The 15,571-nt window shown below is 51.8% G+C and overlaps 1 protein-coding gene and 1 long non-coding RNA gene across 3 annotated transcripts in view; one reads left to right on the top strand and one right to left on the bottom strand.

The window, feature by feature from the left end:
• TCEA3 (transcription elongation factor A3) overlaps positions 1-15,571 on the top strand; it is a 37,617-nt gene that overhangs the window by 19,148 nt on the left and 2,898 nt on the right. For both annotated transcript variants that reach the window (XM_086716013.1, XM_086716012.1), the window contains 4 exons: positions 5,812-5,975; positions 6,149-6,210; positions 9,562-9,711; positions 14,192-14,338. In XM_086716013.1, the coding sequence (XP_086572139.1) occupies positions 5,812-5,975; positions 6,149-6,210; positions 9,562-9,711; positions 14,192-14,338 (523 nt within the window). The remainder of the gene's footprint in view (positions 1-5,811; positions 5,976-6,148; positions 6,211-9,561; positions 9,712-14,191; positions 14,339-15,571) is intronic.
• On the bottom strand, positions 8,374-14,196 carry LOC147577836 (uncharacterized). Its single transcript, XR_015254531.1, has 2 exons — positions 13,459-14,196; positions 8,374-9,206 (listed from the first exon to the last, which is right to left on the bottom strand). It is a non-coding gene; the product is annotated as an uncharacterized LOC147577836 (long non-coding RNA).

Genomic DNA, 15,571 nt, shown 5'->3' with positions numbered 1-15,571 from the left:
GGTGGCGCGCAGGAGCAATGAGCAGGCCTCCCGGTGCCTCTGCTCCTACCTGGGGCGGGAGAATTTTTCTAAGGGCTTGGTGATGTCAGATCACAGACTGGGTCTGGCGCTGGCACATCCGGGGAGCAGAAGGAAGCTGTTGATAAATCCGACGCCCCACCCCCACCTCCGCCAGTGATGCCTTCTCTGCAATTTGTCGCAGTTCCCACTCGTGTGCGCTGAAAGCAAAATGAGCCTGGCTGCCTGAAATGCCACCGACGCGTGAATTCCAGCCAGCCAGCCGGCTCCTAGCGGAGGGGAGGGACGCGGGCTGGGAGCGCCCTGCCAGGAAGGGGCAGTAGGTATGCAACAAGCAGCCTAATCTAACCTGAGTAAGGGGACTCTGGAAAACTCTCTGCCTTTTAGGGACACAGTGAGATGTGTTGAAAAGAATTTGGAAGGCAGGCAGATCTAGGTTTGTGGTGTAATTCTACCACTTGCTAGTTGGATGACCTTGCGCAAGTCAGTTCAGCTCTCTGAACCTCAATCTGTTGATCTGTAAGATGGGGATAATTATGACCCCCTTTCAAGGTCCTTATAAGAATTAAATGGGGTAATAAGGGGCGCCTGGATGGCTGAGTCAGTTCAGTGTCCAACTCTTGATTTCGGCTCAGGTCATGATCCCATGGTTCGTGAGCTCGAGCCAGGCTGCAGGCTCAGTACTGACAGCACGGAGCCTGCTTGAGATTCTCTCTCTCCCTCTGTCTCTGCCCCTCCCCTGTTCTCTCTCCAAAGAAACTTTTTTTTTTTTTTTAATTTTTTGTTTTCAACGTTTATTTTATTTTTGGGACAGAGAGAGACAGAGCATGAACGGGGGAGGGGCAGAGAGAGAGGGAGACACAGAATCGGAAACAGGCTCCAGGCTCTGAGCCATCAGCCCAGAGCCTGACACGGGGCTCGAACTCACGGACCGCGAGATCGTGACCTGGCTGAAGTCGGACGCTTAACCGACTGCGCCACCCAGGCGCCCCTCTCCAAAGAAACTTTTAAACACATAAATGTGGTAACAAAATGCTTAACGCTGTTCCTAACCCATATAAATGCACAATAAATGCATAATGCTTGGTGATAATTCTGACACTTACTGTGCAAGCTATGTAAATTACCTAACACTGCATTACTAGAATTCTCTTAGGTGCTTTAATCCTCTCAGAAACTTTCTGAGATGGGTACTGTTGCCATCCCTATTACTAGCCCAAGGTCACATAGCTACAGAGGGGTGGTGTCAGGCCTTGACCCCGGAGTGTGGCTCTGGAGCAGCTTGTTCTTAATAAGTATGCCACTCAGTGTGGGCATCCCCAAGTGAAAACTGTTGTTATCGTGACTCCTTCCACGCAGCATGCGCCAGGCTCCCCTGTGTCGGTTCCCTACTAATGAGTCCTATAGACACCGAGGATGTGGTGGTGGGGTTTGCAGGTTACTGAGGGGCACCAGGAAGAATCTGGGGCTCCATCATGACTGGAGGTGAGTTGGCCTGGGTTGTGGGAGTTGACAGGCACTGACTCAGCTCCCTCTCTCGATCTCAGGGGGCAGGGTCACCAGCCTTCCAAGAGGACCTGTCGCCCACCCAATTCAGCTCTATCTAGGCCCTGTGGGTGTGCCTTTCATCTCTTTGTGGGCGACTCCCTCAACTCACATTCATTCATTCAACAAAGGTTCATCAAGTGTTGGCCCAGAGCACTGTTCCAGGTGCTGGAAAACAGTGGTGAACCGGCCAAAGGGGTCCCTATACTCTGAAATCTATCGTCTGGAGATGGAGGCAGACAGTGTTTATAAACACACAAACAAGTTAATTATAGACTTGGATAAGTGCTATGAATGAAAGAAATCAGGTCACGCGCCAGAGAGTTACAGGGCAGGGACAAGCTGCGGGGCTGGGCTGGTCAGGGGAGGCCTTCCTGAGGATGTGATATGTGAGCCGGGCCTGACTGGTGGGGAAAAGGACCAGTTGTAAGACAATCTGGAGGAGGAAGAGCCTTCCAGGAGGAGGGAGCGGCCAGTGCAAAGGCACTGTGGTGGGAGTGACAGGTGTATTTAAGGAAGAGAAAGAAGCTGTGCAGTGGGGGGCTTCAGTGAACTGGAGTGTGGCATGATATTAGGTCAGAAGGAAGGCAGGGGCCGATGTGGCAGGGTGGGGGGCTGGGAGGCCAGAGTGAGGAGTTTGGCTTTATACTGAAAGTGATTGGAAGCCATTAGAGGGTCAGAAGCGGGGAGCTATGATATCAGCTGTGAGTTTTTGAAAGGGTTCCCCTGGGCTTCTGTGTGGCAAATGGGTTGTAAGGGGGGCAAGAGGATGTCGAGAGACCAGCTTCAGGGCTACTGTGGCTGCGCAGGTGAGAGCCCCGTGGCCAGGACTAGGGTTGGGCGTGGGGAGATTCGTTCCGGTTGCAGGCAGCCCCTTAAGCTCTAGAGTTTACACCCTTCCCAGCCTTCCCTCCCCCACACCTTTCCCTCCCACTGAAATCTGACCCCAACAGACAGCAGGTTGGGGCTCACGTTCCCCATCCCCTGTGCCCACTGCCAGGCCACTCAGTTGTCAGGCAGGGTTGGGTCGAATCCAGGGTAAGTTGACCTGGAACAGAAAGGTTCAAACTGCATTTAAAAAATAAAGGCCAGGAAATCCCTTTGGACCAAATTTTTGGGAATTCCAAATATAAACCTTAGAAGAGCAGAGGCTTCCCTTCCCAGCCCACCTCACTCCTGAGGCAGCACTGAGGCACCTTTGAGGAACCTCAAGGCTCCAGAGAACACAAGAATCCCAGTGGTCCAACGGTGTCTGTGGTGACGGAGGGCATCCAAGGTCAAGGCAAACAGCAAGGGTTGAGGAACGAAGAGGTCTCTGGCAGAATCTACGTGGAAGAGGGCTCAGCAGGATGTCGGATGTAGGATCTCGTAACCCCATATTTTTAACACGGCAAAGCCTAGGCTACTTGGTCAGCCTCACTCTCAGGCACAATTCCTTGGGCCTGGCTTTTCAGAAGCCCAGCATCGTCTTCCTGAAGGTAAGAAGTGCATCCATACCTCCAGAGCTGCCTGGTGCAGCTGCCCAGGTTGTGCTCTGTACAACTCCGGGAGGTACCCAGCTGACCGTGTGAATGGAACTCCCTGGAATTAAGAAATGCAGCAGCCCTTGAGGACCTTCCACAAGAGTTCGGTGTGGTAAGACCCTGGAGCGGAGGAAGGGACTCAAATTTCTTCAACTCTCATGAGTCCGGTTTTCCTCGGAGGCCTGAGGGCGGTCGGAGGCGTCTCGACTGCCTGGCCCCACCCCAAGGGTAGTGCGGAAGCAGCTCTGAAAGGGAGGAATTCGTGCCACTATCGCTCCAGCCTCTCACCTGTACCTGTGTCAGCACTTTGTTCTTTTCGTCTAACTTTCTTTTATTGTGAGAATATAGTGTGTAACAACATGTGCCATTTTAGCCTTTTTTTCAGCGTAAGAGAAAAGAGGTTTCATCAGGCTGAGTGGAGTAAGGTTTACCAAATACGTAAGACAGACGAGTGATCGTTGTGTATTTCACATTTGATGGTTATTCTTACTCAGTGAAGTTCCTATATAGATTTATTTTATTATTTAAAAAAAATTCTTAACGTTTATTCATTTTCGAAAGACAGAAAGAGACAGAATGGGAGCAGGGGAGGGGCAGAGAGAGAGAGGGAGACACAGAATCCGAATCAGGCTCCAGGCTCTGAGCTGTCAGCACAGAGCCCGATGTGGGGCTTGAACCCACAAATCGTGAGATCATGACCTGAGCCAAAGTCAGAGACTTAACTGAGTCACCCAGGCGCCCCAGATTTTTTATTGTGTCAAAATAAACATACCATAAAATGTAGCCATTTTAACCATTAAACATTTTTTTTAATGTTTATTTATTTTTGAGAGAGAGAGCGAGCAGGAGAGGGGCAGAGAGAGAGGGAGACACAGAATCTGAAGCAGACCCCAGGCTCCGAGCTGTCAGCACAGAGCCCAATTGAGGGGCTCAAACCCACGAACTGTGAGCTCATCACCTGATCCGAAGTTGGACATTTAACCAACGGAGCCACCCAGGCACCCCTCATTTTAACCATTTTTTAAGTGTATAGTGGTATTAAGTACATTCACATTGTTGTGCAGCCATCACCAGAACATTCTCATCTTCCCAAACTGAAACTGTGTTCCCATTAAACATTATCGCCCCATTTCCCCCTCCTCCAGCCCCCGCATCCACCATTCCCCTTTCTGTCTCTATGCATTTAACTATTCCAGGTACTTCACGTAAGTGGAATCATACAAAATTTGTCCTTTTTTTTTTTTTTAAAGATTTTATTTTTATTTGAGAGAGAGAGAGAGCATGCAAGCAAGGGAGGGGCAGAGGGCGGGGGGTGGGTGGTGGGGGACAGAAGATCCAAAGCAGGCTCCGTGCTGACAGCAGTGAGCTCAGTGCGGGGCTTGAACTCACAAGCCCTGAGATCATGACTGAGCCGAAGTCACATGCTCAACCGACTGAGCCACCCAGGCGCCCCCAATATTTTCGTCCTTTTGTATCTGGTTTATTTCACTTATAATGTCTTCCATTCATGGACATTCATCCACGTTGTACGAGGTGTTGGAATTTCATTCCTTTATATGGATTCCACTCCTTTCTGTGGCTGAGTAATATTCCATTGTGTTATATACTACATTCTGCTTATCCATCCATCCGTCACTGGGCACATGGGTTGCTTCCTCCTTTGTTGGCAGCTCCTTGACAGCAGGAAGACAGGAAGCCTGTCTGAGCCATCCGGTTAGAGTGACCACTCATGATTCTCAAATGTTTTCCTTTTAATGCTTATTTATTTGAGAGAAAAGAGCAAACAGGAGAGGTGCAGAGAGAGAATCTGCACTGTCAGCACAGAGCCCAACACGGGGCTCGAACTCACGACCCATGAGATCATGACCTGAGCTGAAGTTGGGCGCTAAACCGACCGAGCCACCCAGGCGCCCCCTGTGTATATATTTGTGGGTTTTTAAGCCCAAACCAAAATGAGATCATTCTTAGGCAGTGAGTGAATCTTAGGAGTTAAGAGTGGAGACTTTGCAATCAGACGGACTTGGGTTCAGGTAGCAATGATGTAACCGGTTCCTCATCTGCAGACAAGGAAGAGAAGAGTATCTGATTCCTAGAGCTGCTGTGAAGATTAAATTAGAAAATATTCCGAAAGTTGCCTGGCACCTGGTAAGGCCAGCCCTCTTCAATGGTGGTAAATTCACCATTCAAGAGGCTGCCGGCTCCTTGAGGAAGGGAGCTCTCCTAACTTGTCTGCTTTCTCCAGGCCTGTGGAATAAGTGTCTAGTAAGTATTTACTGGATGAGTGAGTAAATGGTTCAGTAAGAAGATAGAGCACCTCGCATGGTATCGAATGGACTGTAGTATGATTTCCAACCCTGTTAAGCTTCCCTGTAACCAGCAGAGCAGAGTGGTTGGTTAGGAGCCTAGGCACCGGATTTCAACTCCGGTGGGTTTTAGTTCTGGTCCCCCCACGTGTGTGACCAGAGTCAAATTATTTCAAATGCAGCCACCTCTGCAATTCACTTTAAAGTGCAACTCGAAAATGGAGATAAGAATAGCACCAGCCTCATGGGGGTGTCGTGAGGATTAAATGAGATGATCCATGTCAAGCGCCTAAAAATAGCACCTACCTCAGAGGGCTGTCATGAGGAGTAAGGGAGATCGCCCACAGAAACATCCAGAGTGTGCTCAGTGGATGCTTTATTCGCTTGATGTCAAAATGTCTATTACTGTTTGTCATCCTCAGATCAAACAGCAGCAAATCGAAAGCAGAGACCCCCAAAACACCCACCAGCCCCTCGACCCCCACCTTTGCCCCCTCCATCTGCCTCCTGGCACCCTGCTATCTCACAGGGGACTCGGTGCGGGACAAGTGTGTGGAGATGCTCTCAGCAGCCTTGAAGGCCGAAGGTGAGAGGGCCTGGGCCAGGGGCAGGGGAGGGAAGGGCCTCCCAAGGGCAAATGAGATGCGGTCTTTCTCAGTGCCATGGGAGTGGAACAGGATGCTACAGTCCCCTGTATGGGCAGGCTCCACTGCCAAGGTCATGTCTGGCTAATGCCTGTGCTTCCTGAATCTCTTTTAGATGATTACAAGGATTATGGAGTCAATTGTGACAAGATGGCATCAGAAATCGAAGATCATATCCTTGAGCTGTGCCAGGGCTGTGGGTGCCCGGACGCCAGGAGCAGGTCTCCCAAGTGCAAGGGACCCAGGACAGTGAGGGGGAGGGGAAGGGCTCGGGGCCAGCCCCCTGCTCTGCCTCTGAACTGGAGTTCTTCATTCTAGCTACCATTTATTAAGTCTTGCACCTGCCAGCCTCTTGCTCAGCTGTGTATGAGCAGTACCTCGTTCAAGGTTGAGAACAATCCCGCAAGGTAGGTTCACCGATTAATCCCATTTTACAAGTGTGAGGTAACAGGCTCAGAGAGGTTAAGTCACTTGCCAAAGCTCCTACAGCTAATAGTAGTGGTAGACTTGGGATTTGAACCCAGAGAGTGTGACTCTAGAAGCGGAGGGTTCAACTGCTGTGCTAAACAGGTCGTGTCATCATATGGCTGGGTTGCAATGTCAAGTGTCAGAGCAGGTGGGGAGGACAGCGTTTCTCATGCTCAGCCTTCTCCCCTCTTCCGTCCTCTGAAGGTAACAGCTCCCATTTTTGATTCCCTACTATATACCAGGCACCGTGATGGGCAGTTGATACTTCCTACTTCCGCCAATTGTCACAATCTCTGTGAGGCAGGGGCTGTTGTTCCCATTTTACGGATGAGGAAACCGAGGCTCGAGAACTACTGGGTGTCACAGCTTGACTAAAAACCTTGGCCTTTGGATTCCATGTCCTGAGTTCTTTGCACATGGCCCGTTCTCCCCCTTTTTGAGGGGGGGGCTGTATGGACAGAGGAGGTGACCGCTGGAGGGATGTGGGCTCATTGCACCGAAAGATTGTTGTCTTGGGAAAGAAAATCCGACAATGTGCCCCAATGAATGCACGGGCTATCTTTTACTGGAGAGACAAAGCTTTGCCTATCAAAGAGGGAAGGGGACAGAATCCCCAGGGGAGAGGGGTTCTGACTGTGACTGGGCTACCTAGGGAGCTCAGTCTGTTGGGGAGGGTCCCTGGTCAGTCTGGGCTGACCATGGTCAACAAGCTTGCCTGTTGCCACTTCCTGCCTGAGTCCTACCTTTATATCCTCTGACATATTTTCTGGGAGTTCCCCTCCACCATGATTTAATTATGAACGGGCATGTCCCGAGCTGTCCAGCACCTCACCAGATACATTGTCATAAATCCCAGTTGATCCAGGAGCATAGAGCACCAGGTATCAGATCTCTGAGCTTTGTCTTTGTTTCCTCCAAACAGTTGTCCCTTCAGACAGGTCCCTTCTACCTTCAGGCTCAGTTTGAAACAAAGGTGGGTTGGGGCACCTGGGTGACTCAGCCGGTTAAGCGGCCGACTTCAGCTCAGGTCGTGATTTCGAGTTCTGTGAGTTCGAGCCCCTCTTCAGGCTCTGTGCTGACAGCTCAGAGCCTGGAGCCTGCTTTCAATTCTGTAGACGCCCTCTCTCTGCCCCTCTACTGCTTGCTCTCTGTCTGTCTGTCTTTCTCTCTCTCTCAAAAATAATAAACGTTAAAAAAAAATTGAAACAAAGGTAGGCGATCCGGTTCATAGTTCCACACCTGGCCTTTCCTCCTCCTCTTCCTTCACTGAATGTCCCTCTCCTGAAGGATAGGAAATCAGAGCTGCATCGAGCCCTTTGTTCTTAGAAGATGGGAGGTAAGGGGGCGCCTGGGTGGCTCAGTTGGTTAAGCGACCGACATCGCCTCAGGTCATGATCTCGCGGTCCGTGAGTTCAAGCCCCGCGTTGGGCTCTGTGCTGACGGCTCAAAGCCTGGAGCCCGCTTCGGGTTCTGTGTCTCCCCCTCTCTCTGCCCCTCCCCCACTCATGCTCTGTCTCTCTCTTTCTCAATAATAAATAAACGTTAAAAATTTTTAAAAAAAAAAGAAGATGGGAGGTAAGGAGGAGGATAAGTTCGGGGCCTTGAATGCTCTGTGTCCTAAAAAGGTCTGTTCTCTTTGGAGTGACCTTGCACTGACACGGCAGTGTAGGGCCGTGCTCCTCTGAAGGGGTCAGTGACCCCCAGGCCCGTGCTCCACCTCATCCTGCTGCCCTGTGATCTCAGGAAACGGAGACAGAGTCAGGGAGAGGCTGATGACAGTGCTGCCGGCCCTCCTGTCCCCCCATATCAAGCAGATGCACGCCTCCAGGAATCCCAAACGCACATTTTTAAACAAATCTTTCGACTTTCAAATGCATTATGGCACGTTCTTTCTTTTCAGGCTGTTACTGTACAAGCAGCATGAACACAGCAGGAACAGGAAAAAATAGATAACAGCACCTTTCCTCCCACTGCTTGTAGCAAGTCAGCTGTTTGCATGTGTCCGTAGTCCCCACAGTCTCTTTCTCGTATGTGGCTCTTCCCAGCAGAGGGCTTGCCTTCCTGACTCTGCTTGGCGTGGGAGACGGAGAACACGCCGCTGTGCTCCCTGCGCTCCTCCAGAGGATGGAGAAGGGAGGAGGGGGCGGGCGGCCTGTCTGGGAGGCAGCGTCTGGACAGAGAACTCACCGTGGTCGGTGGTCAGGGGCGACTTCCTGCTGAGTGAGCGGAGAGAGCATTACCGTCAGGAGGGGGTCTGGCTTCCAGCCCTGTCTCTGCCGGGAATTTGCCACGTGACCTTGAGCAAGGGCCCACATCCTTTCTAAGCCTTTAGCTTCCTTATCTGTTCATGAGAGAAGTAACTCTGACCAGCAATTCCCAAAGTGGGTCCCATGGCATGGTGGTCGGTATTCCTAGAAAGAAAGGGGGGAAGCGGGGAGCTGTCTCTATCCTGTAATATGTTGGAAACACCAGGTTAAACACAATGATGTGTTTATTGCAATACCTCTTAGAGCCTTCAACCTGTGCCTCCCAATCTTACGTTTTCCTCCGGTAGCCGGACTCATAACGTCCAGAGGCCCTTCAAAACGGGGGGATGTCTTTATCAGTGTCCTCATCTTCACAGCCCCTACGTGTTGAGCACTTGATGTCCCAGACACCAGGCTGGTGCATCACGCGGTACGGCTTGCTGAATGCTCGGCACAGCCCTGTATTTTATAAATTAGGAAACAGAGACACAAAGAAGTCACGTGACTCACCTGAGTCACACAAAAGGCTCGACAAACGCAGGATGCCCATCCCTGGGGTCCCGACACCACAGTGCTTGCTGTGGCCTGATCTCACCAGAGAGACCGTCTCTCGTTCGGGATGCGTAGCTGACCCCAAATGCCCTAAGCGAGATCGCCACTGTGGGAGTCAGAGGCCACACGGGTGCCCAACCCCTGTACTAGTCCAAGGAGAGGAACCGACGGTCCTGGGGCTCCTCGGGCTTTGGGGAGTGGCTCCCCAACCTTCTGTGCCCCTCCACGAGTGGCTCGCTGGCCCTTGACTGTGTCACATATCTACCAGGAGCTCAAGAGCACGGACATGAAGTACCGGAACCGGGTGCGCAGCCGGATCAGCAACCTCAAGGACCCCAGGAACCCCAGCCTGAGGAGGAATGTGCTCAGCGGGGCCATCTCTGCTGGGCTCATTGCCAAGATGACGGCAGAGGTGAGAGTGGGGCTGGGGCCTCTGCATGGTGGGGCAGGAGGCCAGGCCCCGCCGGCTTGGCCCACGCCTGAGAGGCAGCGGCTTGTGACTCAGTGGAGATGAGCCGGGGGGCTTTTTCAGCCAGACCACTGCAGACTCCCCTTCCTTCCAGGCTTCTGGGCCATCAGGATAGCGAACACAGCTCGTATGAATTAAGCACTGCGCTCAGTGCTTTGGGCTCATCGGCTGATTGTATCTTCACACTAGGTAGAAGTTGTTTATTGTCCTCATTTTACAGAGGAGGACGCGGAGGCTCCGAGGAGTTCGCTGAGTTGGCCATGCACACGGCTAGAACATGTCAAAGCCAGGGGCACCTGACTGTCTCTGTCGGTAGAGCAAGTGACTCTTGATCTCAGGGTTGTGAGTTCGAGCCCCGCGTTGGGCGTAGGGTTTTCTTTGAAAAAAAATTAAATCTTTAAGAAAAAGAAAATGTCCAAGCTACCTGGCCCCAGAGCACCCACTCTTTACTGCTTTGTTGTCTACCTCCTTCTTCTGCCTCGTTCAGTTCTATATCCCATTATGCAGCTCTGGGCGCAAGCCAGAATAGCAGTCCCTATCCCCATGGAGCACAGCCCTAGGTGGGGAGACAGATGTATTTTCAAATTTATACATACGGAGGTGGTAAGAGCCGCAATAGAGCCACCAGGGGAACTTACAGGAGGGAAGGATTGACCCAGCTTAAAGGGGTCATTAAGGGAAGGAAAAGGAAACAAGCCTGTTCGAGGAAGTCTGTGCAGTGTTTAGCAGCTTCAGAACTGTGCCAAAGTGCATGAGTTTGAGTTCTGCTTCTCGCACTTAGCTGGGTGGTCTTAGACAAGCTACTTAACCCCTCTGTGCCTCAGTTTTCTCATTTGCGAAACAGGAATAATAAGAAGAATCGCTATCTCGGGAAGGACTGAGGAGTCAATATATGTGAAGTGTTCAAGTTAATATGTGTAGAGTGTTCCCCAGAATTTGTATACGATAAGCTCATTCATCGACCATTTCGTGTAACCCCCAGCACCATGCTGTGGAAGAGGAAATATTATGCCCACTGTATGGCTGAGAAAACTGAGGCCACACACAACTTTACTAGTGACAGATGAGAGTTTGAGCCCAGATCTGTTTATTTCAGAGCCCGCGCCTTGGGAACACCTTTTGTACACCCTTAGGTATGAGCAGCTCCCTGTTGCCAGCGTTGATAGAGGGGGTTTCCCGCAAGCACTCGGATTGCACTGCTGAAGCACCTCTCAATCCAAGTGGCCTAGACAAGGGGAGGGGAAATGCACTGGGATCCTGGCGTTCCGGGTGCGCCTCAGGATCTCTGAGAACCCTCTGAAACTGGTGGCAAGGGTGTGCCTCTGTGTGTGTGTGTGTGAAATGTAGTGGGCGCGTGTACATTTTTCTGTTCGTTGGCTTCCTCAAATATCTCAAATAAGAGAGGGCCCTGGTTTTACGATAAAATGGGGAGCTTGGCACAGGTAGACCAGGATTATCTTTCTGCTTAATTCAAAATATCTGATCTTTTTAGGCAAACAGCAACACATGCCCAGAGTTACAAATCGCAACTTGGCTTTACGGTGTATTCTCTTTCCTTGCGAGGAGGAGCTGGGACTTTTCGTGAAAGCCGAGCCTTGTGTTTCCTCCTCCCTGGCCCTCACTCTATGCCTCTGGGGTCCCTCTTCTTCTTTGTGTACGCATTGTAGGAATGCTATCAAGAGACTCTTCCGGGCAATCCAAGGCATTGGGAAATCAGGCCCAGGAGAACCAAGAGCAAGGTGTAGACACAGGTTTGAGCCAAACCCAGCAAGATCGCAGAAGCTAGAGGTCAGAATGGAGCTGTGTCTGGGTTAAGGCCAAGGCAGGCTCCAGAAGTCCCAGCACAGCAACTGACCAAGCCAGACATATGGATGGTCTAGCCCCACCCAAGGACTGTTCACTAGAACAGAGTGAGAGAATCAGGTGGTCAACCCAGGCCCAAGAAGAGGCTGACCAGACCAAGAGGAGCAAGCCAAGAACTTAGCAGGCCCTCCACAGGGCCAGCCACCAAGGACCCTGTCCCCTGCCAGTAACCCAAGTGCTGAATCAGAGGAGACCTTCATCTTGGGGTCATCTTTTGCCCCAGGCAGGAAGTTTCTATAAGAAATAGAAGACCACTTTTGCTCCAATAAGAAAAATAACGGTTCCGGGTTGGGCTATCCGTTGTGCTGTGGCTCAGGGGACAGGGAGTTGCCATCAGGAAGAGCCTGGGACAGCGGATGCCTGCTGCACGGGTGTCCCTCACTGCATCCTGTGTCTCTCTGATTCTTCCTCATTCTTCCTTTTCTCTTCTCCCCTCTACCCAGACACATCACAGAATGGGGTCAATTCTGAGATGTTCTTTAGAGCTGGTGAGTGGATCTGCTGTCAGCACCACGAGGAGACGGGTTTTGTCTGTTCTCTGCTCAGCCGGCACTGAGACCCATGCCTGACCTGTCATAGCTGCGCCACACGTTGGGTTCATATTCGGGGTCCTCCTCTAACGATGCATACACGCGAGGATCAGTGTCCTCTCCCACCGTACTTTCCTCACTTCCTACCTTATTTTCCGTAGCGCTGTACTTCCTCCCTGTGGCCTTGACGTTGCCTCCTCCTAGGCGAGGCAGGGCAGAGATAGGCCAATGGACTGGTGAGTGGGTGTTTCTCTGTTCTCTCTCACACAAGACCCTCTTTCCACAATCCGCGCCCCCAGCCACATCTGCCACACTCCTCACCTTGAACACACCCAGACACCCTTCCCCAGATGTGTTATTCCGGTCTGATCTTTTGCGTCTGCTGTTCTCTTTCTCTATAGCTGCCATCTCCCTTGGGTACTCCTGCTTATCTTTCAAGACTGGTTAAGGTGTCTTCTTTAGTGAGCCTCCCCTGCCCCCAAGCAGTCAGCCACCGTACTCTGGGCTCCCCCGGCCCCCCTACTTTGTATACCTTGGCTTTAAGTACTTCATATGCTGTCCTACAATCCTGTCTAAACACTTGGCTACACTACCAGATTAGCATTGCCTGGGGACAGGAACCAGACCTTGGTATCTGAATCCTTAGGGCTCAGGGGCAGTGGTCTGCTGGGGCCAGCGTTTATCAGCTCAAGAGAGGTGATTATGCGTAGCTATTCCCAGCTCTGCGCTCAGTCACATCGCATTAGCAGCTGCCAATCGGCCATGGTAGGAGTATTTACACTATGGAAATTGGTCACCCCTCTGGCTAAGGCCCGTTCATGAGCACACAAAATGCAGCTAAAGGCATTCAATAAATTGACATCCAATACATTTTGAATGAATGCATGCATTGAGCTCTGGATGTCCCTCCAAATTAAAGTCAGCTGCTTTTTGCTTGTATCGCCCCGGGTTGACTTGTTTTCCTGTATACCCCTGCCAATGGTTAGGACCTGGTCCTTGAACTTAATACGGTAGGACTTAAACATCTGCACCCACCGGAATAACTTGAGGGCACTAGTAAAATTCCCAGGCCCGCCCTTAGAATTTTGGATTCATAGGAATGTGCATTTCATCAGGAGGCCCAAGTGGTGATAACGCAGTGGTCGGCACACCAAAATCACTTGACCTTTGGGCCGGCTCTGTTTTCCGTGGTTTAAGGAGTCAGGATAGACAGCAACAATGACAATGTTTAGCCAGTACCAAGGCCTCATTTTAACGTTAGCTCCGGCGGCCCTCCCTCCCCCCAAACCAAACTTACCTAGAGCTCTCTCCACTTTGAGTGGAGGAGTCAGAACGGCCAGGCAGGTGGATCAAGGCAGGATAATGCAAACACTGAGTGTCTGCAGTAAGCTGATGGGAGACAGGAGACTCTGTTCTGTGGGAGCTTAAAGACAAAGATGTTCTGTGATGCAGGTGAGCGGTTAAGCTCGTGCACCCAGGAGCTTCAGGTCCCACTTGGGTCAGGGTAGCAGCCGCAAGTCGTGGACAGTTGAGGTCAAGGTCCCCAGCAGGCAGAATGGACTAGGCAGTGATCACAGTTTGGATCAAGGGCCCTGGGTCAAGTCCGAACTGGAAGGATGAGGGGAGCATGACAGATCAGGTGGTCACGGTCCAGCCAGTTCAAGCAGGAAGGTTTAGGCAGGTACCCGAGGTCCTGGCCGGCAGGGTGAGCGTCAGATCTGAGGAAATGTATACAAGATGTTGACCCCGGGCTGGAAGCTATCTGCCTTCTGCTCTCCGGCACGCGCCCTACCGCTCGTGGCCCGCTCAGAGCCCGCTCAGGTTTGCCCGTCCACCCGAAGCAGAATGGGGGCTCTTTGGGAATGGCCTTTCCTCAGCTGGGCCAAGGCCAGGACTGCAGGCCTCCCTCCAGCTCCTTGTCCTCAAGCCAGCATGTTCCCCTCTCCTCTGTTCAGGCTCCCTAGAAACTGGTTGGGGGGCAGGGCTCCTGGGACTCTTTATCCCTGAAGGGCAGACTCATTTCTTTCCAGGAAATGGCCAGTGATGAGCTGAGGGAATTGAGGAATGCCATGACCCAGGAGGCTATCCGTGAGCACCAGATGGCCAAGACTGGCGGCACCACCACTGACCTCTTCCAGTGCAACAAGTGCAAGAAGAAGAACTGTACCTACAACCAGGTGCGGGAGAGGAGGCTGTGGGGGCACAGGGAGGGGGGTTGTGGGGGGGGAGCCAGAGGGAGCCTCGGGGAGAGCCCGGGGGAGAAAGGGCTAACACCCCAGGCTGCAGAGAGAAGGGCACCTCTCAGTACATCAACATGATGCGCCGTGGCTTCTAGAAAATGTTCTGCTGCACGGAGACTCGCCTAGATTCGTGTTTATGAGGCTCTGGCCTGCCCTGAAGCCAGAAGAGGAGGAAGCAGACTCACCAGGCGTAGACTCGTGTAGAGTCACGGATGGGATGGTTGGAAAGAAACTGAGCAATTGAAAACTTAGCTCCCTCTTTATACATGGGGAAACGGAGGCCCGACAGGGGTCAAGCTCCGCAGCTCTGTCCAAGATGGCCAACGTGGTCCTAAGTGGCAGACATGGTGTTAAACCCAGATCCAGACTTTTCTGCCTTCGATACGGCCAACTTGGCCAGTAAAGCTTAAGGGATTCGGCCCCAAGCCCTAAGGGTGAAGACCCCTATCCTGGCACAGGGAATTTAGAAGGCTGGGGAACCCCCTTCTCTGAAAGACTTAATGCCCGAAAACTGCCTTCCGTTTCTGGGTTGTACGTGTTCTGTTCTTGGGACACCAATATTCCTGGATTCTAACTTGTACCTAGTCATGTTAGAACTCCACTCATCTCTCCGTCTGCTGGACATGCCAAGATTTAGCAAGAACGCCTTGCCCACGGGAATCTTTGGCTGCAGCAGAAATACAGCCGGCCTTGCCATTCGGGAGAAGTCTCTCAAAGAATTCCCGTTCAGGAATTCAGAGGTGTTTTTGTAAGCCTCCTGCTTCCTTCCAAGCACATTTCCACGCGGAGTGATGTGCTTCCTGTGGAGTGATTACCTCCCTACCAGAAAGAAGTAAACGGCCCATCAGCAGAGCTCTCCCTGCACAGAGAAACCCCAGTGTTACCCTCCTTCAGGTGTTACCGCTCTCTAGTAACGAGGCTGGGCTAAGCTGGGTCCTCCTGGCCCGCTGCTGGGCTCCCTCGTGAGCCGGGCAACCACCTCCCACCGCACAGACTCCCAGCTCACATCACATTCACAGGCGAGTGTTGGCAGAGGGACATGGCGTGGTCATCCAGGGTCAGCTGTAGAAAATCAGAACAGCAATTGTTAAATCTGGAAATTCAACAGATTTGCCGAGAAGCCCGGTGCCTGCATCTGCATGGTTTGGGTAAGGGGATGAGAAACCAGAA

The sequence above is a fragment of the Puma concolor genome, chromosome C1 (genome assembly GCF_028749965.1).
Source record: "Puma concolor isolate L17-30 chromosome C1, mPumCon1.1.hap2, whole genome shotgun sequence".
Lineage (NCBI taxonomy): Eukaryota > Metazoa > Chordata > Mammalia > Carnivora > Felidae > Puma > Puma concolor.
The sequence above is the reverse complement of the archived record's forward strand: the minus strand, read 5'-3'. Positions and strand labels throughout refer to the sequence as shown.